Source organism: Cydia fagiglandana, chromosome 18 (assembly GCF_963556715.1).
Source record: "Cydia fagiglandana chromosome 18, ilCydFagi1.1, whole genome shotgun sequence".
NCBI classification, from domain to species: domain Eukaryota; kingdom Metazoa; phylum Arthropoda; class Insecta; order Lepidoptera; family Tortricidae; genus Cydia; species Cydia fagiglandana.
Genome location: NC_085949.1, coordinates 10,161,309 through 10,187,511, shown reverse-complemented (window position 1 = coordinate 10,187,511; position 26,203 = coordinate 10,161,309). Strand labels below are relative to the sequence as shown.

General features: G+C 37.6%; 2 protein-coding genes across 3 annotated transcripts; one reads left to right on the top strand and one right to left on the bottom strand.

The window, feature by feature from the left end:
• The first annotated feature begins 724 nt into the window (after positions 1–724).
• On the top strand, positions 725–23,144 carry LOC134673297 (luciferin 4-monooxygenase-like). Its single transcript, XM_063531258.1, has 9 exons — positions 725–1,103; positions 1,364–1,571; positions 1,999–2,311; positions 2,533–2,716; positions 3,051–3,196; positions 3,484–3,610; positions 4,337–4,564; positions 7,685–7,855; positions 22,873–23,144. Exons 1-9 carry the CDS (start codon positions 981–983, stop codon positions 22,999–23,001), a joined length of 1,629 nt encoding a protein of 542 aa, XP_063387328.1. The 5' UTR covers positions 725–980; the 3' UTR covers positions 23,002–23,144.
• Positions 23,145–23,397: 253 nt separating this feature from the next.
• LOC134673650 (3'(2'),5'-bisphosphate nucleotidase 1) lies at positions 23,398–25,800 on the bottom strand. Of its 2 annotated transcripts, XM_063531652.1 has the most exons (6): positions 25,539–25,800; positions 25,115–25,234; positions 24,895–25,039; positions 24,447–24,551; positions 23,804–24,090; positions 23,398–23,700 (listed from the first exon to the last, which is right to left on the bottom strand). In XM_063531652.1, exons 1-6 carry the CDS (start codon positions 25,656–25,658, stop codon positions 23,437–23,439), a joined length of 1,041 nt encoding a protein of 346 aa, XP_063387722.1. In that variant the 5' UTR covers positions 25,659–25,800; the 3' UTR covers positions 23,398–23,436. The 2 variants fall into 2 exon arrangements, with proteins under 2 accessions (XP_063387722.1, XP_063387723.1); XM_063531653.1 differs by lacking the exon at positions 24,447–24,551 and having other exon boundaries at positions 23,399–23,700; positions 25,539–25,799.
• Positions 25,801–26,203: the final 403 nt, after the last annotated feature.

Below are 26,203 nucleotides of genomic sequence, written 5' to 3'. Positions count from 1 at the left end.
AGCTAGCAAGTCAGATCAAGCTAACTCGGCAGAGATTTTGACAGAAAAGACTGTGTGTATTTGCGTCTCCATTTTGCTTAATGAGACAAAAATTGGACAGGTGGAATATAACGTAGTGATTTAATTCTCTTTGGGTGGAACAGAGGGGCTACCGCGAATACCGAAATTCGCAAATTGCGGGGATCTTTCTCTTTTACTCCAATGAAGGCGTAATTAGAGTGACAGAGAAAAATGCCCGCAATTTGCGAACTTCGATTTTCGCGGTTATAACCCTGGGTGGAATACCACCCTAACGCCATCTAGTTCGGCTGTCATCCGAGGAGACACGTTTTTTTTAATTCTACATTCCACTCATTTTCATAACCTCATGTAAGTTTGTGTTTTACTTTTTTACCACCGAAATATGAAATTATATATATGTTTTTTACACATTGAAAATATTGTTATTCTTTGATATAGTCGCACCAAACAAAGTCTGCAGTGGATTTGATAGCCCACGCAGTGCAAGTGTTATTTATACGTCATAATTTCATAGAAGTTTGACGTTTACAATAAACTTGCACTGCATGGGATATCAAATCCGCTGCAGACTTTTCTTGGTCTGACTCTAAGGGATGATTTCTTATTATCTAGAGTCAATCAACTGATTATATTTTTTACAATGGCAGCACATCAAGAAATAAATGTCAATGTCAAGTTTAAATGCGATTGCGACGTGCGGCCCTCCCTGCCCCTGCCACGGCTGTATTTTATTTCCAGTATTTTTATTATTTAATGATGTTATAGGCTATTATTTACACTAAAAATATCAGATATGATATGTGTTATCAGTTGCTATCTTACGAATCCGGCTGTAATCCGCTATATCGATATTTTTATCGAAATCAGTCTATAAAAGCAAGTTTAAAGTGTTAGTTGAATTTCCTCGGTTAGGTTAGTTCACGTTTTTCCACTAGCCGAAGTATATTAAATAAAGGAAAATGGCTGTGTCTATACACAATAATATAGTTTACGGGCCGGAGGAACGCCAGATTCCAGCCCACTTGTCGTACCCACAGTTTTTATTTGACCAGCTGAAGAAGGGTGGAGATAAAGTAGCCCTAGTAAGTACCGCAATGCAGACATTATTTGACTTATTTTCCTTTAAATGTACTTACTAAACTTAATAGTGGAAGTTGGCTCATAGTGTTTAATTTTATTGACAAATTAAAAGTATTGTTCAATCATTTGTCTGTCCTTAACTTTGCAATCACATGATTTTAAACACCCTTGACACTAACATTCCTGTTTCTTGTGTACCATTAGGTTCTTATGCGTCAGATTGTCCACTGCTTTTAATTTACTTTGTTACTTAAATTTTCAGATATGCGGAGAGACCGGGAACTCTGTGACATATAAGGATATCTTGCAACAAAGTGTGAACCTGGCGGTTTCACTACAGAAAATTGGCTTGAAGAAGGGTGAGGTGGTAGCCCTGTGCAGTGAGAACCGGTTTGAGTTCCCGGTGGCTGCCCTCGCTGCCATGTATTGCGGTGCTGTTCTGTGCACACTTAATGTCACTTATTCTCCAGGTATCTACCAACATTGTATAAAAATAAAACAGATGTAACACAGCCCAATAAGTACTGTGACGTAAAAATTGAAAAAGTCCTGCAAGTAGTTTAAAAAAAATACAGACCTAACAGAGTTCCATACAAATGCAGAGATAACTTTGAAATTCCAGTTTTTAAGCCGTAATATATTTTAATGCGAGATTTTTTATAGTAGGTGAACATCAATATTATCAATAAATAGTATTTTAATTTTCTCTTTATCTTATAATTTAAGTAGTTACACAAATATTTTCAGTAAATAATGAAAAATGGTACTTTTATCTATCTATATTTAAATTATCAAAGTAACCCCAAATTTGCCTAAAGCCACCCCATTTTACCAGTACAACGATTTTATATAAATAATTTGATTATTATAAATTAAAAAAAAGATTATCCATTTTAGGTGAAATTACACACATTCTAAAAATTACGAAACCAAAGATAATATTTACTTCACCGATCACGGCTCAGAACATGCAAGACTGCAGTGAAGGATCCTCTGTGGAGAAAATAGTGTTATTTGGAGATTATGATGTCATCCCGGGCCTTATGTTCAAAGACCTGGTCAAAGAGCAAGCTAGTGTGGAGAACTTTGAGTTGGCAGATGCCAGTGGAAATGACACACTGGCTGTCATGTGTTCGTCCGGAACCACGGGATTACCTAAAGGAGTCATGCTTACACATATAAATTTCCTGACCTTGTCACAGCATATGAAGTGAGTTGATTAAAATGTTTAACATACTTATACTTAAAGGATAAAAAATGTTAATTATTTGAGGGATATAAAAAGTTTCCTTCTGCCCTAAAATACGATTAAAATTTATGAATAGCTGATAAAAAAATATTTTCACAATAATAAAAGTCTTATAAGGTATTCAATATTATCTATGCTGTAAAATTTTCAAGGTTTTGATACAACATAATATTTATTTTCAGATATTATGTGGAAACATCAACAGAGTCAAACAATATTGAAATAAAGAATTTCCTAGCTTTAATACCTTGGTTCCACGCCTATGGTTTCATTACAACTTTTGGTGTGTTGTCATTCCATCTTGAAATAGTGTTCCTGACCCGCTTCGAAGATAAGCTGTTTTTGGAAACTATTCAAAATTATAAGGTATTTAAATAAATCTTTAATTTTAATTTCTAATATGTAAGTGTACATAGTCAAGAATTCGCTATCATTGCTTATGCAAGCGTAACATACAATAATACTATACATATACATACCTTATTATTTTACAATAATATTTTGTATGTACTTACTGACGTACATATATCTATTTTGTTACCTACTAGTAATTGGTGTTAATCCACCTATTGCAATCAATCCTTTAACGGGCATAAGGGAGTCAGTAATTACGCAAAATTGAACTCTATCCCTGTGAAATAAAGTTCAAGATTATTGTGACATCAACTTCTCATAACTATAATACATTTTATGTAACCAGATAAACATGATGACGCTTGTGCCGCCACTGGCAGTGTTCCTGGCGAAGCACCCGCTGGTCCTCAAATACGACTTGAAGTGTGTCAACGAAGTGTGGTGCGGCGCGGCGCCGCTCTCCGCAGAGATACAAAATGCTGTGTCACAGAGGTATAGCCTCCTAACCACATACAAATGAAAAACCCAAAATTTGTCACTGAAATATAAACCTATAGGGCAGGGAATAGAGTTGATTTTTATTTGTTTTAAAATTTAACGATACAAAAGAAATGCAACTCTGTTCCAATTGAATATGGTTTAAATTTCGAACTGAAGAAGTGCTATAGATAGGACTTTGGGCCTTAAGAGAATAGTATCTATTTTCACTAAAGATCAATTTTCATTCATACCTTCTAATTTAATATAAACACAATAATACCTACAACTACTTGTTGCAGGTTAGGCATAAACTTCATCCGGCAGGGCTACGGTCTGACGGAGGTGACGATGGCGTGCTGCGTCGATCTTTCCTCCAAACGCCGACTAGGGTCCTGTGGGACTCCGGCGCCGGGCATGAAGATTAAGGTAAAACATAGACACAAACACCTGTGTGTGACGTTCATCTGAACGTCTTGAGTTAAAATGTGTCTACGGAACAAATGAAAGCTGTCATTTCAGTCTCTTCCAAAGTTACCTCCATCTATAGTGCAAAATTAATAATACACGCAAGTAGTTGGCAAGCATTTTGCAAACGGTGTGTGAGAAATGTTTCCGTTTTCCAGGCATAGTACGATTTATCGACTACATACATGTTAATAGAATTTCAACCTTAGTTCTCAGATTTAAGGTTGGTATGTTGGTAAGATTGGTTTCTGGAAATGTGAGTCTTCTCGTCTTATAATTAATCACCAAAACTTAAGTATTTGAATTATATTAGGATTTTATTGGGAAAACCTTGTTCAGTACGGCCTGGAAAAGAATAAAATTACATACATGTACTTATACTCAATGTTGATTTAAAAAAAAACACTGAGAGCAGAGTTGCACTATTGGCTGTATGTTCTTCTGAACGAGGCATTTGACACGCTTTGACAGTTTGGCTTCATCAACAATTACCACAAACTTAGGGCTCATTTAGTCGGCGCGCGAACTCGTATGCGATTTTAGTTACATTGCGGACTATTGAGGTGACATCCATTTCGGCCTACCGATCAAGTACTGCTATGTAATGAAACTCGCATGCGAGTTCTCGCACCGTCTATGTGAGCCCTTAGCCTAATAACTGACCCTATTTTCTATAATATTTCTTAGGTCATAGACATCGAAACCGGCAAACGTAAAGGCGTGGGCGAGGAAGGCGAGTTATGGATCAAGTCGCCTCTCCGCATGAAGGGCTACATGGGCGACCAGGCGGCCAGCGACGCGCTGTTCGATCAGGAGGGCTACGTGCGCACGGGCGACATCGGCTACTACGACAACGAGGGGGCCTTCTATATCGTCGATAGATTGAAGGAGCTCATCAAGTACAACGGCTTTCAGGTAGGTACTATATAATATGGCAATACAGCTGAACAAACTTTGGTGGTCCTTTTTTCCACAGGCATAAGGTCGACAAATAATCAGTTATCTTTATTGGATTGAGGAATTTCATGAACGAGTATTTGTAGTCTCTAAACATTTTACATACATCACAGAAACATATAAATCATCGCTCGGCGTGAAGGTTTATTATAATTACTTCGACCAGGAGAGCTAAGTGCGCATGGCGATATATATAGGTACATATATTGGCTATTAGTTTAGTATAATGTCAGGATTGTGAATCGATTGCCTAATTAACTAATATAGATGGTCAAGCAGATCTTGTCAGTAAAAAAAGGCAGCAAATTTGAAAAATGTAGGCGCGAAGGAATATCGTCTCATAGAAAATTTGAATTTCGCGCCTTCTTCTACTGACAAGATTTGCTTGACCATCGATATCTAATTAATGGTGTGGAAAAAGATCAGCCCATTTTGTCGGCATAGCAACCACTGGCCTGACGAGAAAATTAATAGTCTACACATCACGTGTAAGTGAGCAGTTCGTCATTGATTAGATTTATTAAAAAACATTTTGACATAATCATAGTTATTATTACACATTAGGTATTAAAGATTATTGATGCATTTATATCCGATAAAAATCATTAGGGCTAAGATGGCGGTATTATATTATCTTCGCATCGTTGCATAAGTCGCAAACACTGACTTTACACTGGAGTTGCGTTGTTTTCACGACGACCACTCTGGCCTAGTGGGTAGTGACCCTGCCTATGAAGCCGATGGTCCCGGGTTCGAATCCTGGTAAGGGCATTTATTTGTATGATGATACAGATATTTGTTCCTGAGTCATGGTTGTTTTCTATGTATTTAAGTATTTATATATTATATATATCGTTGTCTGAGTACCCACAACACAAGCCTTCTTGAGCTTACCGTGGGGCTTAGTCAATTTGTGTAAAAAATGTCCTATAATGTCCTATAATAATATTATTTATTTATCTTCCGCCTGGAGCTAAAATACTGGCGAGCCAATGATGACCAAATTCGTCCCTAGCGGTAAGTGGTCAAAGGAGATGTACTTATTATCATTTAGCTTCGTGAACGTCCGCTGCCGCTCTGTTTACGGATTGAGAACCGGTAGCTACCAAAACACGTGGTACAAAGTATGTTTGGGACCGATGTGGTATAGTAAAATATATATATATCACATAGTTTTATGTTGAATACCTATCCATTGCATTTTCAGGTGACAAAGATGCACTTGTACGAGAATAACACGAAAACAAATCGCGGAAAATTCTGTTAACAACTGGATGCTGATAAGCAATAATGTGTCAACCCACATTAATTATTCAATAGGATGTCAACTCAAAAAATTGACGCTTATAGTTGTCATTTTATTGCAAAATGGATGTGGGATGACTCATTTTTGCTAAACACCATCCAACTGATAAGGAGGGTAACTGAATAACGAATATAACGATGATTAATAGAATAATTCTTGTTTAGGCGTGATTGCAGTCTAGAAAGTATAGTAAATGCCTAAACGATTACTATTTATGATAGTAACATGTTAGTTTTAAAATTTTGAAGTATGGCGTAAACCACCGTCCATTGTTCAATGTCACACCTATTATCACGTTGTAGGATACTTTTCGCCTTTATTGCTTTAAAGAATTGTGAATGTGTATTACCATAACATAACAAATAACAATAGACATGGTAACCTTGATTTTTGAAACCGACCCCGACACGGGGTTGCCTTGAAGCCGACTCCGTGTAGCAGGACAAAGGAGATGTTAGCCTTGATTTTTATACATATCTTTATAGGACATCGCATCATATGACAAGATGGCGAAAACTCAGTTCGAACGTTTTGAATACACTACTAGGTACTTTCATGTAGTCTCCAAGGATGCCAAGCTAATAGCTTTGCTGATTGTACATGGCATGATATTTCTTTACAGTCATGATCATGAATGTTTTATCTGAAAATCATTCATTTTATATGTCGTTTTGCTATAAGTAGCTAAAACTACATCCGTTCGACCCCAATTTTGGGGTTTGCCATAAGCCACGCGTGGCGCTGTCGCCACCTAGCGGCCATATCTGTGCTGATCGTGACAGACGCGTTTTGTTAGAGTGAGTCTTTTGTACCTACTCGTAGTACTATTATTTATTCTGTGCCGTGACTTAAAAACGTGTGTAGACATTTTTTTAAAGTTCAGCACATTAATTAATTTAGGAATGTAGGATTTCATAAAAATACGACAATAGCATATTTCTTCAATTATTTTTCTAATTGAAATAACTGTCATAGGGAGCATCAGTCGGCGAGAGGTATACACGCCTGGTAGTTAGAGAACATCAAACGCTCTCCTGTTTAAGGCTCAATTTCCCTTGTGAGCTTTGGGAATATCAGAAGGCAGTTCCATTCGTTAGAAATTAAAAAAAGAGCCTACATTTTTTAAATTTTGGATCCGCGAGGGATATCTTTGGTGGGCCTGCTACTCTGACCTCCACCTAGGTAGTTAGGTACAGTGGCCAGATGCCCTGTTTCATGCTCTCAAAATTATATAAGTGTAGTTTTTTCCGGGACTCCTTTCTGCTTTAAATATAGACATTCCGTAATCAAGATTAGTGAATTTTTAAAATTCAGGAATGAATTAGGGCTCATTTAGTCGGTACGAGAACTCGCATGCGAGTTTTATTATATTGCGTTGTTTGTCCGGTCGGCTGAATTGTTGTAACCTCAATGCTCCGCAAATCGCAATGTAACCAAAATCGCATGCAAGTTCGCGCTCCGTCTAATGAGCCCTGTAATTGATGACACTACCACAGGCTACTTTAAAAATAATGAATTAGTATTCAAAATACCTACTCTAAGCGCAGGACCCGGGTATGTCCTAAAAACTACGTCCAAGACCACCGGTGGACGGGCAGCAGCGTCCCTCAAATTCGGTATACTCGACTGCGATCGCCAACTCGCCTGCCAAGCGTGGCGATTATGACATTCACCCCCCATCAAAGGGCCTGCCTATGTTCAGCAGTGGACGTCTTATGGCTGAGATGATGAAGCGCAGGAACAAATATTTATCAAAAGTTGCCGTTCTGCAGGTGGCCCCAGCGGAGCTGGAAGCCCTGCTGCTGCAGCACCCGGGCGTGGCTGAAGCCGGCGTGGTGGGCGCACCCCACGAGAGCGCGGGCGAGCTGCCCACCGCCTTCGTGGTGCGCCAGCCCGGCGCCGCCGTCACCGAGCGGGAGCTACAGGACCACGTGGCCAGCAAGGTAACGTTACAAAAATACTAGATATAGTGCGTAGCTTTCAAACAGAGCCTGATCCAATTGTCTATTGTTAAGTAAAACCGCCTGCATAAAAAATCGTTCGTTCACTTTACCTGGGTTGAATTACAGCTCCTATGGAAATTGCAATAAGATTCAAAATGAACTAATTTTGTTACGATGTGTGTGGTCCGTTCAACTCGCCGGCAACCCAGTACATCGGTTACTGAGTGCCGGTCAGTCGAACGCTACATAACCAGTCTAAAATGTGTCTTCGAGATGCGTAACAAAGGCACGTGCGGTTTTACTTAATGTAAGAGTAAAAACACCAGACACCACTTTATAACAACATTTATTAGGGAATCACAAATATTAGAATATAGCTCTGAAAATAATATGCAAGGACGCTCTCGCGTAAAACCAATCTAAGATGGACGACCACCTCTAGTGATGTGACCTTGCCGGTTACCGTAGTGATGTCAAACACCGATGAAATGACGACCCCACCGTTTAGCTCGGCCATCTTCTGACCCGACCTACGTCCCGTCAGGTCACCGTTATCAAGGCCGCCACTGAAGACTGCCGCAGCCAACGCAGTCGCAGCAAGCTGGGCCTTCACCAGGTGGCGGTAGCCTCCACCAGTTCATTACTGGTTGGCTCCTCCGTTGAGTTGGCTCCTCAACTGGTGGGAGGCTAATGTGGGACACGTCTCATGCATGTGCATAGGTGCCCTCCGATACAGCACATGTAAACAGTACAAACTCTTATTCACGAAACTCTATAACATACATGTGAAAAGCCTCAGTTCCTTAATATAACTAAGGCGTTATAATTCACCCTAGCGCCATCGATAGGCTTTGCATTAGCATACCACAATGTTGTTCAAAATAATCATGATAAGGTTTCGACGATATATTAATGCGCAAATGGCACAGTTAGACCCTTTGATCACAGGTCCGGCTTGATAGCCATAAAATTATACCGTAATAACCATCACAGTCAAAAGGTCTACTTCTGTAAATACATGAGAAAGATGCAGTTATGATTGGACAGAACTCATGAGCACTCTTTAGCAACATTGTTAATAAATTACATAATCACCCTTAATGGCGACGTAATCAAGTAGGTACTTCATGTCACCGCTTTCTAGCATCGTGACTAATGGCATATAACCACAGATTTGATTATTGGACAAAAAGAAAACATTACCGTGTTAAAATACCACATGCAGGCTAGAATATCACTGCCCTTGTAGGGGCAACGACCGTAGAAGTCAGCCCTTCACGATAAGGCTGTCACGGAGCCCATTGCACGCACTCGTTCTACTGGACATTTTGAACAGGCACTACCTCAACTTCTACTGGATCCGGAACTGCGCCAGCGATCTCTAGAAGGTATTAGTGCAAGCAAGCCTTTCAAGGTAACCTTGAGATCATCAGTCTTAAGGTCATAAAAATATCCTTTTGTAAACAAAGTCTCAAGCCAACCTCTCAAGGTCAACAACAAATAGTACGATATAGATAAAACAGTTATCGGTAGTAGAAATAATGGTCCTCTTAAGGATAATCTCATATCACATACAATGGACCGCCTCTTAAGGCCTACACTGCAGATACCAGGAACAAACTAGCATCTTAAGAATAGTACTATGTTATAAGCAATGGACCGCCTCTTAAGGCCTACACTGCGGAAACCAAAAACAACTAGCCTCTTAAGGATAGTATTGTCATCAGCAATGGACCGCCTCTTAAGGCCTACACTGCAGAAACCAAAAACAACTAGCCTCTTAAGGATAGTTAATACTGTGACATAATTGTCATCAGCTATGGACCGCCTCTTAAGGCCTACACTGCAGAAACCAAAAACAACTAGCCTCTTAAGGATAGTTAATACTATGACATAATTGTCATCAGCAATGGACCGCCTCTTAAGGCCTACACTGCAGAAACCAAAAACAACTAGCCTCTTAAGGATAGTAATGTCATCAGCAATGGACCGCCTCTTAAGGCCTACACTGCAGAAACCAAAAACAACTAGCCTCTTAAGGATAGTTAATACTATGACATAATTGTCATCAGCAATGGACCGCCTCTTAAGGCCTACACTGCAGAAACCAAAAACAACTAGCCTCTTAAGGATAGTAATGTCATCAGCAATGGACCGCCTCTTAAGGCCTACACTGCAGAAACCAAAAACAACTAGCCTCTTAAGGTTAGTATTATATCATCAGCAATGGACCGCCTCTTAAGGCCTACACTGCAGAAACCAAAAACAACTAGCCTCTTAAGGTTAGTATTATATCATCAGCAATGGACCGCCTCTTAAGGCCTACACTGCAGAAACCAAAAACTACTAGCCTCTTAAGGTTAGTATTATGTCATCAGCAATGGACCGCCTCTTAAGGCCTACACTGCAGAAACCAAAAACTACTAGCCTCTTAAGGTTAGTATTATGTCATCAGCAATGGACCGCCTCTTAAGGCCTACACTGCAGAAACCAATAACAGATAGTGACAAGCAACAGACCGCTCCTTCAAGCCTTTGTTGCGATTACCGGCGCCAGGAATTAGCCTCTTAAGGATAGCATCCCTTGCCAAGACAAAAGTAACAGCCTTTCTTAAAGAGCACACAATAATTAAAGCTCTATAGCAGACATTGAAGCAACCGGTAGAATTATGAACCAGCCTTTAGAGTAAAATGGTTAACAGTGAGGTGGCATAAAATAACATATCGCAAGCATTACCATGGTTACTACAATATTTAATCAAGCACAATGTGTTTATTTTCTAGGTTTTGTCGGCAAACCCGTTAACAAAACACATTAGTATGACAACAGTAACCCAGTTCTAAATCTGGAATAAAACAAAATCACAACTCGGTTCCTAATCCGAGAGTATGAAATATAAATAATAACTCAGTTCTTAATCCGAGTGTTCAATAAAAGTATAACTCAGTCTTAGTCTGAAAATATAGCCAGTTCTTAATCTGAAAACGGTACCTGAAATAACAGCATTTGCCTTCATTAGTCGGGAAACCCGTTAACAAAACACATTAGTATGACTACAGTAACACAGTTCTAAATCTGAAATTAAAACAAAGTCACAACTCGGTTCCTATCCGAGAGTAAGTAATATAAATAAAATAATAACTCAGTTCTCAATCCGAGTGTCTAATAAAATTATATCTCAGTTCTTAATCTGAGAATATACTTGTCGTCAGTTCTTAATCTGAAAACGGTACCTGAAATAGCAGCATTTGGCGTTAATATGGAAAATATAGGATAGTAAGCAGTTGCTACTATGCAACCAATGTAAATGATCATGTGCAACTTGGCGTGCCTCTTCCGTGCCCCTAAATAAAGGCAACACTCTTACTATACCACGGTTGAACTACCGTAGAGCCTGAACAGAAGTTCATGTTATCGAGGTTCCTCTGTTACCCAGGTTCGCCTTACCGAGGTTTCACAAATTTGTATTTTCAACCATCATGAAAGTGTATATTGATAATGATCAATCAGCTGAATCAATGGCACATATGCTTAAACCATAAAGCTTTCAATCCCAAGACACATGGTTGATTTTCTTCAGCTGTATATGTGCATTTTATGTGTAGGTAACTCATCACATCATCTTATACCTGCACAAAACTAAATAATTTTGTTAAATGCCATGCAAGCACACATTTAAAGGTAAATGAGTTCATAACATAATAAACCACAGTTTATGCAGTTTGCAAAACAAGAAACATTATAATTATTATTGTTTAATTTTTTTTTAACTTCTGATTTATGAAACCCAGAAGCAATAAGTGTACTGTTTTATAATGCAAACAGTACCATAACACACTACAAGTTCAGACGAAAACCATTAATAACTTCAAACAGTAACTCATGATGACATGATATCCTTCGGTCAATGTTCAGCAGCAGTGAACAGGTTAAAATAGTTACTTAGAAAGCTTTAACCAAGCTATTTACCTTCGTTTGATATTCATCCATTTAACATTTAACTGACCGGTACGTTTAGAGTCCAGTAGCAATTGTATGTAAAAGACATGTACATCATGTAGACCGTCAAAGTCTATATTGACTCCTGAAAGAATTCACCTTGCTTACCATTAGCATCAACTGGCTTTACCAGTGTCATATTCAGCTCAGTAAATAAATATCTAGTTCAATATGTCCATCTCTTCGATAAGATTTAAACATTGGAATCTCCTGTAATCATAATTCATAAGTGCAAGTATATGATTACAACTTATGGTCAAAACTTCACCAGCAATCAAGTTTTGTTATAAGGAAATGCATCTGAAAAATACTGCTAGAACACCAAAGATAATCATTGTCAATAACTCAAACACTTGACAATGTCATAGCAATAACATTCTCTTTATTTGGTAAGTCTGTTTAAATATATGTCTTTGGTACATTTTATAACATGACATTTTGTGAAAAATATTTGCATTGCAAACATAAACCAACATCCCTATGAACAAAACAATCACAACACAACATACTAGTTGTATGCAACGGTTGGATAAACATTTTATTCATAATTAATAAAATAATATGTACAGACAGAAATGATCCTTGTTAATTTTCTTGACACTTCTACTGAGATACTACCTTATAATATATATCAGTATGTCTCCAACTTAATATGAATCGCAAGGATGTATGAGGTTATATGAGATATGAAACATCTTTTACAATATTCAGCCCGAGGAGGCTCCGGAAACATGGAGCGACTAAACCTGTCACAGACAATACTAACCAGCTACAAATAGATGCCAATAACTCCTTTTGCTTATTCACAAAGCGCATTTTACCAACCCAGTCCATGTAACACACTAACCATTAGTATCCATGTAAAACATGAACAATCATTTTATTTCTAAATAAATACCTCATTTTCCATGACATCAGAGATTAGTCCCTTATCAACATTTTCTGCATATAATGAATTACCTGAACATAATATAACTGGCATCCATAACCAACTAACTTTGAAATATTATCCATGGCGATTTGGGTTCATTATAGAGGTCTGAGCTGATAGGCGCTTTAATGCCTTCAACGGTATGGTAATTCACTTCAAGAATCATTGCTGTCAAATTTCTGGAAATTACACAACTCAAAAACATACTAACAAAGCATTATTTCAGTTGCAATAAGCACACACACACACACACACACACACATATGTGAAACAACAATTCACTTTCCTTACCGGTTTGTATTTTGAAAACTTGGAATCTATTTTAATTTGACTGTAAAGGGAAAGTATTAAGTAGCGCCCATTGTTAATTGTGAAAGCATAATATTACCATACACATAGTATCAATCAAGGCTAAATTTATATTACCAAATTTGTTTTGTATGACTTTTACTTGAATATAATTCTCACACCGGAATACAAATCTTAGAAAATGATTATAGCATTGTGTTAATGTGTCAGGTGTATATAATCACATTATGTTATGTATCTGAAAGCACATGAATCACAAAAATAACACAACATATAAGAGAGGCAGTGAATATTTTACCACTTTGGCCCGGGAGCATTCTTAGGTGTTGGATCAACGACTGCTTACCTGAGTCAACTTTAATTCTTACTTTGTAATCCCAAGGATTTATTTTGTTATACATTACACCATACTGTCAGTTTATGTCTTGTAAACTTCTGCTGTGAATATTGTAATCTCCATCATCATCATTCATCATCATCTTGGAGTCAGCTGTATTTACACTCTCCATATGTATTTTTTTTTTGACAGTCATGATGCAACGTAAACACATACACAACACAAGGAAAAGATAGGCGGCAGTAGTTTAGTAGGTTCGTTTAGTTAGGTTAGTTTTGTAAGTTTATCCTTGTAGGTCTTAGACGGTAAGACCTTGTATATTTTAATCCCTAGCTGATGAGTGGTGTTGATGCGTTTACTCATTACAATCAGAGTAATTATTTTATATAACGATAACGTTCACAACAATGAAACAAAGAATGACTTTTCCGACAAATCATATCATAGTAGGCGAGGAATCACTATCGCACTTCTGAAGCTGTAAGAGTAAAAACACCAGACACCACTTTATAACAACATTTATTAGGGAATCACAAATATTAGAATATAGCTCTGAAAATAATATGCAAGGACGCTCTCGCGTAAAACCAATCTAAGATGGACGACCACCTCTAGTGATGTGACCTTGCCGGTTACCGTAGTGATGTCAAACACCGATGAAATGACGACCCCACCGTTTATTAACAATAGACAATAGGATTAGTCATCGGGCTCTGTTTGAAAGCTACGCACTATACCTATACTACTGCTCAACCGGACGCCGTCCTGTTGGTCATCCTAAATACCGTTGGGCAGATAGAGTGGAGGCAGATATCCGTAAGCTCTGCGTTGGCGAAAGCTGGCGGGGTGCCGCTCAGGACCGATCAAAGTGGCGTGCTCTTGTGTTGGATGCCAAGACTCATTTTGAGTCACCGCGCCAACCAAGTAAGTAAGTATCCCACCAAAAACATAAATGTAAAAAAGGAGAGCCAAGTTCAATACAAAAATTATGCTTGGCTGTGGGGCTCGCCGCAAAAAGAATGGAGATCTAAATGAGTGCCACTGCCAAGTTCTATGCAAAATCCAAATATGTATTTATAGGAACAAAATAACATTATAAACAAGTATTAAATTCTATTTCTTTGCTTTATTGGATACCTATAACAATTGCTGTTATTTAAAAAAATGTGAGATCTTAAAGTAGGTTAGATTTGACTTGGCCAGTTTTCATTATTATATCAATCATTTTATATATATTGTAATTCTGATAAAACCTGGCCAAGCCAAATCTAACCTACTTTAAGATCTCACATTTTTTTAAATAACAGCAATTGTTATAGGTATCCAATAAAGCAAAGAAATAGAATTTAATACTTGTTTATAATGTTATTTTGTTCCTATAAATACATATTTGGATTTTGCATAGAACTTGGCAGTGGCACTCATTTAGATCTCCATTCTTTTTGCGGCGAGCCCCACAGCCAAGCATAATTTTTGTATTGAACTTGGCTCTCCTTTTTTACATTTATGTTTTTGGTGGGATATCAATACTTTTTGTAAAGAAAACTAGGCAGGTATTGAGATTTAATGTTTTTTCTTGTGTTTCCGCTGTATGGTTTTTACTTCTGTTCTTTGTATAATTATGTGGTGCCGCGCGCCGCCGACGACACACCGTTGGCCGGTTGTTTAGAGCGTATTACAAGTTTTTTGTATGGGGACACCACTTATTTTTTGACTAAACTTTATTTTAATATAGCAAATATAATAATACATATATTGGGGTAGTTTCAAATATCTGCTTGTAACGGTTCCAACGCTACAATAAAAAAATATTTTTTTTGTATGGGGACCCCCCCTATTTTTTAACTTTTTTTTATTTTTAGATTTTTTCCTACGCTTACACACAATAACCGAGCTGGATTCCAAATTTCATCCTTCTAGGTCATCTGGTAGTAGGTTAGGTTTAGGTACTTATATGTCAGTCCCAATAAAAAATGGTTTTTTTGTATGGGGACCCCCCCTATTTTTAAACTTTATTTTATTTTTAGATTTTTTCCTACGGTTACACATAATAACCGAGCTGGATTCCAAATTTCATCCTTCTAGGTCATCTGGAAGTAGGTTAGGTTTAGGTACTTATATGTCAGTCCCAATAAAAAGTGTTTTTTTTGTATGGGGACCCCCCCTATTTTTTAACTTTATTTTATTTTTAGATTTTTTCCTACGGTTACACATAATAACCAAGCTGGATTCCAAATTTCATCCTTCTAGGTCATCTGGAAGTAGGTTAGGTTTAGGTACTATAAGTCATAAGTCAGTCTTAAAATTTACGACTTTTTGACCTTCATACCTTTATAACCGTTTGAGCTAGCTTCATGAAATTTGGGCTTCTAGATATCCTTATGGATATAATTAAACACACGTAGTTTTATGTGTTTACGTCAAAGATGTTTTGAGTTATAGAAAATTACACTCGGCGCTGGCTAGCCAGTTCCTTTGCTTGAACTTGGCTTGACACGCTGCCGCGTGTCTAGATACTAAGGTACTACTCGGTGTTGGCCGAAACGTTTGCAATTGACCAATATTGCCCATTAACCATTACAAATTGAACCGTAAACTGTAACCGTCCGTTACCGTTTACCTACGGTTTAATTGGTAATGGTTAATGGTAAAACGCAATTAACATTAGGCCATTTATAGGATTAATATCTGGGAGACCGAGCTTCGATCGGAAAAGATCGATTTTTCGCGCCCGAACACCCCATTATAGCAAATTCAACAAAATCTCTTAGAGCCGTCTCCGAAATCCCCGTACGTATATACAAGAATTGCTCGTTAAAAGGTATAGGTAAGACTAGTGTGTTCACTTTTCAACCTTTTTGCAGGATGTGCAGATCTTGGGCACCATTGGTTCATATAGAGGAATCGGGTTGACTAATAGCACTATCAATCGGGATGAAGTTATGAATATTTTTAAAAACAACCCAAAAAATATTGTTTTGGAAACCAACACTATCATAACAGCCAAATCTCACGATGATGTCCACGCCTCGTCACCATCACACCAGCAACATCAATCACAGCCAGGCCCCCGTGACCCTCCAATTAACATTGAGCATTTCAGTTCTGAGAAAATCAAAATTCATACCCAGACAAAATCTTCCAGAACACTGCCATCTGCTCATTATCTTTATTATATTACCATTATATTATCATTATCGACCACCATAGTAGACTGCAGCCAGATTGGAGATTGGCCACAGTATGCACTTGGTGTATCAAATTCTCAGCCTCTAATGCCTTCTCAGCCAGAAGGAAGGGCGAGGGAACAGTCAACCAGTGACACTGCATCATCACGGCCAGGGTTAACCGTTCAAATATACATCAAACAAATATCCGCGGGCCTAGTGGATTAAGAACAGTTACAATATCCAATAGCCCTAATATGACAAATGTTACTTTTCCTGATGCACCTGGTATAACAGTTACAGTATCCAATAGCCCTAATATGTCAAATGTTACTTTTCCTGATGCACCTGGTATAACAGTTACAGTATCCAATAGCCCTAATATGTCAAATGTTACTTTTCCTGATGCACCTGGTATAACAGTTACAGTATCCAATAGCCCTAATATGTCAAATGTTAATCTTCAATACAATAATCAAGCTGATGGATAATTAACAATTACATTAACTAATTGCCCTAATATGTCAAACGTTGGATTTAATGTCAAGGTTAAAACTGCAGCTAGTTCAGCAATAACAGCTACAATAAGCAATTGCCCTGATATGTCAAATGTACAATTTAATTTCAATGGTGAAACAATAACAGTTACAATATCCAATCGCCCTAATATGTCAAACGAAATTCACAATTATGCCAACGGTATTTATTCCTAAATTAGACACAAACATGTAAATTTATTGACTCGCAAAAATGCTCTTAGTACCTTATATTAGGTATGTTACAACGCATATATTCGAAGCATAGCAATGTCCTAGATGTCGCTTTTTGTAAGGGCGGGTCACCGTCCGTCTGCCGAAAATAAAATTGGATAAGTACCGTTTTCAGTCAACCTCAGTAGTTTTTGGACCGAGACTGACTGAAATAGCAAGACACACTCTGTGAAAATACGATGGACTACATCTATAACTATGCTTGCTTTGAGGAAGTCGCGTTTATGGGATATAGTTTTTAAATGGTTTTTAATTTACATTTTTTTACTTAATAAAACTACATATTATATGTATTTGTCGACATAGGTAATTCACGTAAACGACTTTTACCTATGTTTAATTCTTTACTCACAAGTTTGTTTTTATGTTGAGGAAAAGTAAAATGTTTTTGTTAATTTATTAATAAATGATTTAAGAATAGAAGTTTTATTGCAACATGAACATTATACCATTAGTATAAAATGGTTATTTTCTATTAATTGAAGTTTACTGTTAGATAGTATCACAAGCTCTACTCCACACCGGACATGTGTAATGACGGGCCGCACCAAAGTAGTATTCACCAATTGGTTAAATGGCAACGTTTGACCAGTTTATTATTTTATTTCATTTCTCTAACTTTATTACAATTAATTCACTAGGCTGAGTGAACCAGTCGTTTTCAAAGAGCTGGCTTTTAATTAAATACGCCAAGTAATTAAACGTTGAGTAAGTTTCTATCGACCTAGGCGACTAGGTAATTAGCTCGCTAACTAAACAAGATCGCTGCGACATATACCTATCTAATAATTATATGAGTAGGTAATCTCGTAACCAGACATTTTGAGGTTTTCAAGGGTAACTTGCTATTGTGCGAGAATAAATCTGTATAACAATTACATACAAAGAATACTGTCTTGACAATCGCACTTCACATGAATCCTTTCATATCTAAACAGATAAATCTTAACTATTCATGGCGAATCTTCTAGAATCTCTAAACCCGTCTGAATGAACTAGCAGATCCTAAAAAAGGGATAACCTTTGCCTTGTCTCTTTATTTTATATGTACCTACTTACCTGGTATGTTTCTTTGTGCGAGCTTTGATTCTTCTGATGTAAAATACCTATTCTCCTCAATGCCGTCAAACATAAAAGTTAGAAATAGAGACTTCGAAAATTGTATTCGTTAGTGGTTAGACTTCTTTAAGGCCCCAGTACACAACGGGGCCATCGCCGACCATTCCAAGGGACGCATTTATGCGTTAGAGGGAGCAAGTGATATTGCTATCTCATTCTACCGCATGGCTGCGTCTCTTGGAGTGGCCGGCAATGGCCCATTGTGTACTGGGGCCTTTAGAAGCGCGGCGCGTGGGGGCGAGCCGGTGCTTATCTAATCTATAGGTTCATAATAGTTTTAGACCAAGAAAAGTCTGCAGCGATTTTGATAACCCACGCAGTACAAGAGTTTCTTATACGTCATAATTTTATAGAAGTTTGACGTTTAAAATAACACTTGCACTGCGTGGGCTATTAGAATCGCTGCAATTTTCTTGGTCTAACTCTAGCAATGTTATTATGAATATCCGTACAATATACCTAGGTTTGTACAACTGTTTTTTTTTTTAAATTCTTACTTCTATACTTCGTTTTTTTTAGCATTAGAAAGAACTTGCAAGAAGGTAAGCGATCTTGACATGTCTTTTAATTGAAAAACGCTTTTTAAAATTCAGAAACTATTACTTATGAAAGCAGAAGAATATAAATGATCGTATTAGATTCATAATTGTTACATATTTGCCGCAACTTATTTTTAAAATGTGTTTTTCAATTAAAAGACACTTCAAGATTGTTTACCTAATTTCTAATGCTAAAAAAAACGAACTATAGGCAAAGATTTAAAACAAATTAATTTACCTACTCTTGTTTAGGTGTTTATATTGATTTCATTTATAAGTTTAGGTGTTTGCTGCTGTCTTAGAAAAAATATTAATCGACACGGTACATAATTAGGTCTTAGTAGGATTGTCTTTACAACTTCGGCCCTTGAATTTTAAGAACCCTTATTATGTACCTGTTGCACAAAATACTATAGGCCACCCAGCTGGACGCAGGACACCCTATTACAGTATTCTATACCCTATAGTTCGTTTTTTTTAGCATTAGAAATAAGGTAAACAATCTTGGTGTGTCTTTTAATTGAAAAACACATTTTAAAAATAAGTTACGGCAAATATGTAACAATTATGAATCTAATACGATGATTTATATTCTTCTGCTTTCATAAGTATTAGTTTTTGATTTTTAACCCTTTGACCGCCGTTGGCATGTATACAAGACAACGATAGAACGATACACTGGCGCCGCTGTCTTGTATACAAGACACAAATTCAACCGCTCGGTAAATGTGAAAAAACATCAATTGTAGTATTTTTTACACTCGTGTTAATGTTTTAGGTCTTTGATTTTTAAAATAATTGCATTCAAAGCAGATAAATAAATCCGTTCTTTTATAATAAGGCAATCAAAAAAATTGCTCCAGTTTTCAACGTTTTTCATGTTCCTCGTCGCCGTTGTCTTGTATACAAGACAGCTAGGGATGGGAATGTTAACTCGATATGAGAATATTAGAGGTGCAACGGATAGTTGTTTGGCCAGATACCGGATATTCGGCCTGACCATCGGCCGAATATCTGGTATCCGGCCGCCGGATATTCGGCCAGCGGAGCTGCACCTACATTTCGGTTTTTCAGGTGCGCATTCTGCAGTTTTGACCTGTTTCTAAGTGAACGATCACGAGGACACATTTCTAGGTTCGAAATGAGTTCGAAGTCAGTGGAATCTCTAAATTGTTTTAAAATAATAAACAAGTACGATTATGACCGTGACTGTTTCTTAAATCCAATTTGTTTACTCCGAAATCAAGCAATGGTACTATCCGGTATCCGGCCGGATAATAGGGCACTATCCGGTATCCGGCCGGATATTAAAATACTGGCCGGATACCGGATAGTAACCGAATATCCGGTGCATCTGTAGAGAATATTCAAATTAAATATCAAGTGGCCAATCTGGTTTTATTTAAGCATTTGAACACCTGATGTTAAATGCCAATTGATGATAACTAGTAACTAGAATACGTTAAACGAGAGAGAGACAGGCATAACTATAGCTGGAGTTCAGGGAACTTGTTCAGCTGTCCATAGTAGAGTCAGACAAGTAAATCTGTCCTTGTGGTCTATTTGCAGAACAAATGATTCATTTTGAGATGATAGTGTATACTGCAAAACGTAATTCAAGACCAAAAAAGTAAGAAATGTTGCCACTTTTTACTAGCGCGTCTTGTATTTATGTACAAATAAATAAATAAAAGTACTTTATTAAATAGTAGGAGTAAAATTACTAAGGAATAAATTATCTGAGCGTGATTATTTATCAAAAGGAATTTACTATTTTACAAACAAATTATTGCAATGGCAACATTGTCGTACTTTTTTTGGTCTTGAATTACGTTTTGCAGTATAGTGGGGAGTGATACCCTGCAGTGACCGCTTCGCACAAGAATGGTACCTACAGGCGGACGCTCGGACTTGTCAGTGTCGCCTAACTATGAGAATGTTACCTATGTATTTGAAATTGACGAAAAATTATTATGGTAGGGAGGGTGTAATACGGGAACTGACAAGCTCTTCTAAGGAACATGTCGAATGTGAAACATGCATTCCCGAACATTTCTGATCCCCACCCTTTTCCAATATTATTGTTCTTCACTCATTGACAATTCAACCCACGTGTCATTTTCCCCAATGCAGTTCCGGTACATTCATATCATCGACACACGATGCGCGGCTCTAACCTAACGCTTATAAAGTTTACGTACCGACAAGCGCTTACGCCGTTGACCTAGAGACTATTATTACTTAATCCGCGCGGAAACGGTCCTTGTCGGTCTGCACTGCGGGCAGTCCATGCGCGCCGTTGTCATGTATACAAGACTTCTCGTAGAGCCTAGTGCGGTGATATTACGTCATGAATCGATATTGTTTAGTGGTTGTTTTTAATGATAAAGACCTTTATTTTTAACATTGTCGTGTGTAAAAAATATGTTAATTTTTGGCATTCTAGAAATAAATTAAAGTTGGTTAAGAACAAAGCCAAATTGAGAAGATTTTTACCATAAATTGTAAATATCGATATCACAATTTGCAATCCCTAAACTTTTTATTAGTTGTTTACTTAAAATTTACTCTGGCGTGTGAGTGAGCGTCTTTGCGGACTAGGTCCGGCGGCCAAAAGGTTAAAAAGCGTTTATTAATTAAGAGACATGTCAAGGTCGCTTACCTTCTTGCAAGTTCTTTCTAATGCTAAAAAAACGAACTATAATAATAAAAAGCTAGCCTAACGATAACATAGGAAATAACGAAGAATTTTATTTCCAAAATAAAACCTATGATCCGATCGCGAGTTATAAAATAAAGAAACGAAATGCTCTGCGATATTGGGTTTTGAATTTCAGTTATGAAGTGTACTGTGTCGACAGGTTCCATTTAATAGTTATTTGTTTTACAAGGGGGCAAAGTTATTGTTTAACCGCTCGTGCTAATATTGATACCCGAGCAAGCGAAAGATTCCAAAATTAAACCACGAGCGTAGCGAGTGGTTCGAAAAATGGAATCTTGAGCGTTGCGAGGGTTTCAAAGCACGAAGGTTAAACAAAATTTGCTCCCGAGTGAAACACAAAATTTTTCACCACACCAACCCGAAGCAAATATTAAATGTAAAATATCAAACAAAATCCAATCCAAATTAATGTTATTAAATATTTATCATCCAAATCAACATTTAAAAGTCAATTCAACCAGAAAACATAAGAAAACAACTCAAAATTTGCATTTGATTACTTTGCCTCACATGTGAATAAAATGCAACTTTGCTATCAGTTTTTGAAGTGCAAAGTAAGCCTTTCCGAGCTGGTGTGGCGAAAAAAGAATTAAGACATGCAGTGCATCTATAGACCGCGCAGGCGAGGACTCATAGGTATAAGCGGTCGGTCTATAGCTTAGTTATTCGAGTAATGTGACTGAAATAAAGCCTGCCCAGTAATATAATTATGATATGATTATGATCAATTATTCATTGTCAAGAGGTCGTTGTTTTTCTCGTTTATCTGGTGACAGTTCATTATAGTATTAAATATTTAAAACCAATGAAATTCCGCAACATGTACATAGACAATGTAGCTCCACACCCGCAACTCGCAACCCTCGTTCACCCCGAGTCAAGACAACGCACGTTTGTATCGCGACAAACGCAAACAAACTGCTTCGTGAAATGATAAACGCGGTGTGAAATGGCCCTTATCTTATACTCTGGCAAACCCACTCCCACTTTATCAGTAGAAAAAAGCGCGAAATTCAAATTGTGTATGGAAGGTCAATCCTTCGCGCGTACATTTTTAAATTTGCCGCCTTTTTCTACTGACTGAAATGGCTTGCCAAACTATAATACCTTTTATTTGTTTTCAGGTATCACCGGCCAAGCATTTGAGGGGAGGTGTTATATTCCTCGACGACATTCCCAAGAACCCTTCCGGTAAAATCTTGAGGCGAGAATTGAAAGTTTTATTAAAAACGCATAAAAAGAGCAAGCTTTAAAGTACAAATAAACCAAAGAGATGTCTACATTATGTAGTTATTTTGTTTTAAGAGCTTTGACATTATAATTTAATTTGTTGTCACGTGATTATAATTTATTGTAGGTAGTAATTAAAACTTCAAAATATACTGTTACCAATTCATTACGTTTTTTTAATTATCACTCATAAATATATTACGTAATTATCTCGGGTGGACTCATAAGGATCTGTATATTATGGCTCCTCTACACGATGGGCCAACGCCCGCCACTCCAAGGGACGCAGCCATGCGGTAGAATGAGATAGCAATAACACTTGCTTCCTCTAACACATAAATGCGTCTCTTGGAGTGGCCGGCGTTGGCCCATCGTGTAGAGGAGCCATTACACGTGCATGTGGACGTGTATCTATGGGTTTGGTCTTACGAGGCTAAACATTGTGATATAAATCGTAGCTATTTATTGGCTAGAGTATCTTTCAGTTCCTGTGGTATCCTGTTCAGTGCGTAGCTGTGCAGTTCATCGTTGACGGCAGCTAAGACCCCGGTCTTGTTCGGCTTGGGTGCCGAGGCCCCGTACTTGTAGAAGTTCCCGAGGATATCCGTGAGCTTGCCCCCGGCTGCTGACAATACTGCTTCGGGGGCGCATGTGTCCCACTTCTTGCATCCTGGACTGGCGAATACGTATACTGATGCTTTGCCTTCCAACAGTTGTAACACCTAAAAATTAAAGTTGCACAATAGTGATCTCGTCAATGCGGAGAAATATTGGCAATGTTGTGAGAATGAGACGCATGTAAGGGAATCATGATGCACCACCCACCTTGTATCCTGCACCTCCAACCCTCAGAATCTGAGCAGCATTCATGACCTGTAATGCCTTTTCAACCACAGGATTAGAATGGCTTCTAGTTGTGGTGATGATCAAGGACCCTGGAGGCGGAGCCGGCGTGAACCCTCCAACACCTATCTCTGACAGCCCCCAGATAGTTCTGCCCATTTTAACTTCTCCTCCCGTTTGATTTTTGAAAAATGGCTGGTGAATCACTCCAGCTACTGGTTTCTCATTGACAGAGATTCCAATAAGAACTGTCACATGTTCCAAGAATCCTGCAACAATTTATCTTTATTAGTTATTAAACACTTGTAGTAATTAAATATAGTATGTGCACATATTTCATTTTCCTATAATAAAGTATAATAGCAAGTTTGGCTCATGCAATATTATGTATAGGGCATAAATCATGCAATTAAGGAATGAAATTGAAAATGGTTAGATGTATAAAGGACACAGAAAGTTTGCAAATAATACATTTATGCCTATACTTGCCTGTAAATCTACATCCTTGAGAAGGGTGGTTACAGATAAAAGAAAACCAAAAATCACTAAATAACATGAACTATCAAGTTAGTATTCCGAGATATACAAAGAACAAAACCCATGAATCCATAATTTTTTAAATTACCAAAATTTGAATGAAGTAGACTTAAGTACCACTTCATACTGATAAAAGGGTGGCTCAAATACATTTTCCATCGTTCCCAAGGATCTCTCTTCAACATTAGGGCACCTAGAATTTATAAATTATTTATTGTAAAGCATGTACACAATTCTGCAGTACTATGCTTATCATTAGTGACTACATTAAATACTGAATGTGACAAAATACCAAATTAATGGTTGTTAATACACTTGTATTTAAATCAATTTTTATTTTATCTTAAGATAAAATAAATAATTGAAGTAGTTGCCAAATGTAGTAACTAAAAACAGCTTAGCCTCGTAGAATTGTAGATACTAATTAAGGATAACTTTAAAGTGTTGTAGTTCAGCCACCATCATCCTTCATGCAGAGATTGCTGTAAATAGAGTAGAGACCACTTGTTAATCTAATATATGTTACATCAACCTACCTTGAGTGTACTCGGAAGTTCCATCAAGGGGATCAACCCACACTACTATATCTTCCTCCTTCACCCCTTTGAGGCTAGCAGGGCACTCCAGACCCAACACCTCTTTATCTGCATCCACCACTATCCAGTCTGGTGAAACCTCACCCTGAAAATGGAAATACAAGAGTTAAGTACTGTACATTAGCTGGCAAACAATATTGTCATAAGATAAACACCTCACCTCTTCCACTGAGCTATCTTCCTCTCCAATAATACTGGCTTTTGGATACTGTTTGGAGAGGGATGCAACAATACACTTCTCGGCAGACCTATCTGCTTCCGTCTGATAGTCATCCTTTCCCTGATTATAAAAAAAAAATAATTATACTGTAATACAGTAACATATACTATAAAAAATGCATTATAGTTATTGAAACATGTATAATTGATATAATATCGAATACCAATAATTTAAATATTTAGCTATTATAACGTCATCAATTATCATGATTGTAAAGATAAGATTATTTATTTAATTGTATGATGTAATGCCAAGAACATACACATCAAGGCCAAGTGAATATATGACCCGATATTAATATAAAAAAGATATGGACGCGATAGGCAAATGTAAAATGAGCAAGGCATGGCTTATAAAAACAAACCTTTTCAACAATCCCCAACTCTCCTTTGCTCATTACATCTCTCACTATTTTCCCAGCTCGGCCAGCAACTGACACCGAAGAAGCTAATAACCTTACAATAAGAGGAGCGCTGACGGACATTTTAATTAATTTTTTTTCACTGAGTTACGTTTTAGTCAGGCAGAACTAATTTCGTGCAGAAAACTTTTTCTCATCCACGACACAAGACAAGTGGGCGAGCGAACGGTACTTCGTCAATTACAAACAAACGTCACGTCACAACTGACAATAAACGTCAGTCTTCGCGGACGCGGGCAACACTAGAAAGCCATGGTGAGTTCCGGTCCCTTCTAAAAACGCATTTTAGTGTCCTCGTGATCAGGGTGGTCGAAACCCGAATATGCTTTCACCGGGAAGCAAGGGGCTATTCATAAATTACGTCATTTCAAATTAGGGGGGGGGGTCTGGACATCGGATGACGGTAGCATGCAGTAGGAGGAAATGGGGTCATTTGAAGCATGATTTTTGAATGATTGTAGGGGGGGGGGGTCAAAAATCGATGACGTAATTTATGGACAGCCCCCAAGAATGAAACCCTTTTATCTTTACTTATTTCATTGATGAATAGAACTTTAGTGTTTTAATAGTAGTAAATATATTGAATGTGTTTCTCCTACGGTTGATAT

Coding starts and splice junctions, on each gene's coding strand:
- LOC134673650 (XM_063531652.1), bottom strand. CDS start 25,658: ATGTCCGTCAGCGCTCCTCTTATTGTAAGGTTATTAGCTTCTTCGGTG. Junction 25,040..25,114: donor AAGATAGCTCAGTGGAAGAG/GTGAGGTGTTTA, acceptor TTCCATTTTCAG/GGTGAGGTTTCACCAGACTG. Junction 24,091..24,446: donor TCTACTTCATTCAAATTTTG/GTAATTTAAAAA, acceptor AAATTGTTGCAG/GATTCTTGGAACATGTGACA.
- LOC134673297 (XM_063531258.1), top strand. CDS start 981: ATGGCTGTGTCTATACACAATAATATAGTTTACGGGCCGGAGGAACGC. Junction 3,197..3,483: donor CAAAATGCTGTGTCACAGAG/GTATAGCCTCCT, acceptor TACTTGTTGCAG/GTTAGGCATAAACTTCATCC. Junction 4,565..7,684: donor TCAAGTACAACGGCTTTCAG/GTAGGTACTATA, acceptor GCCGTTCTGCAG/GTGGCCCCAGCGGAGCTGGA.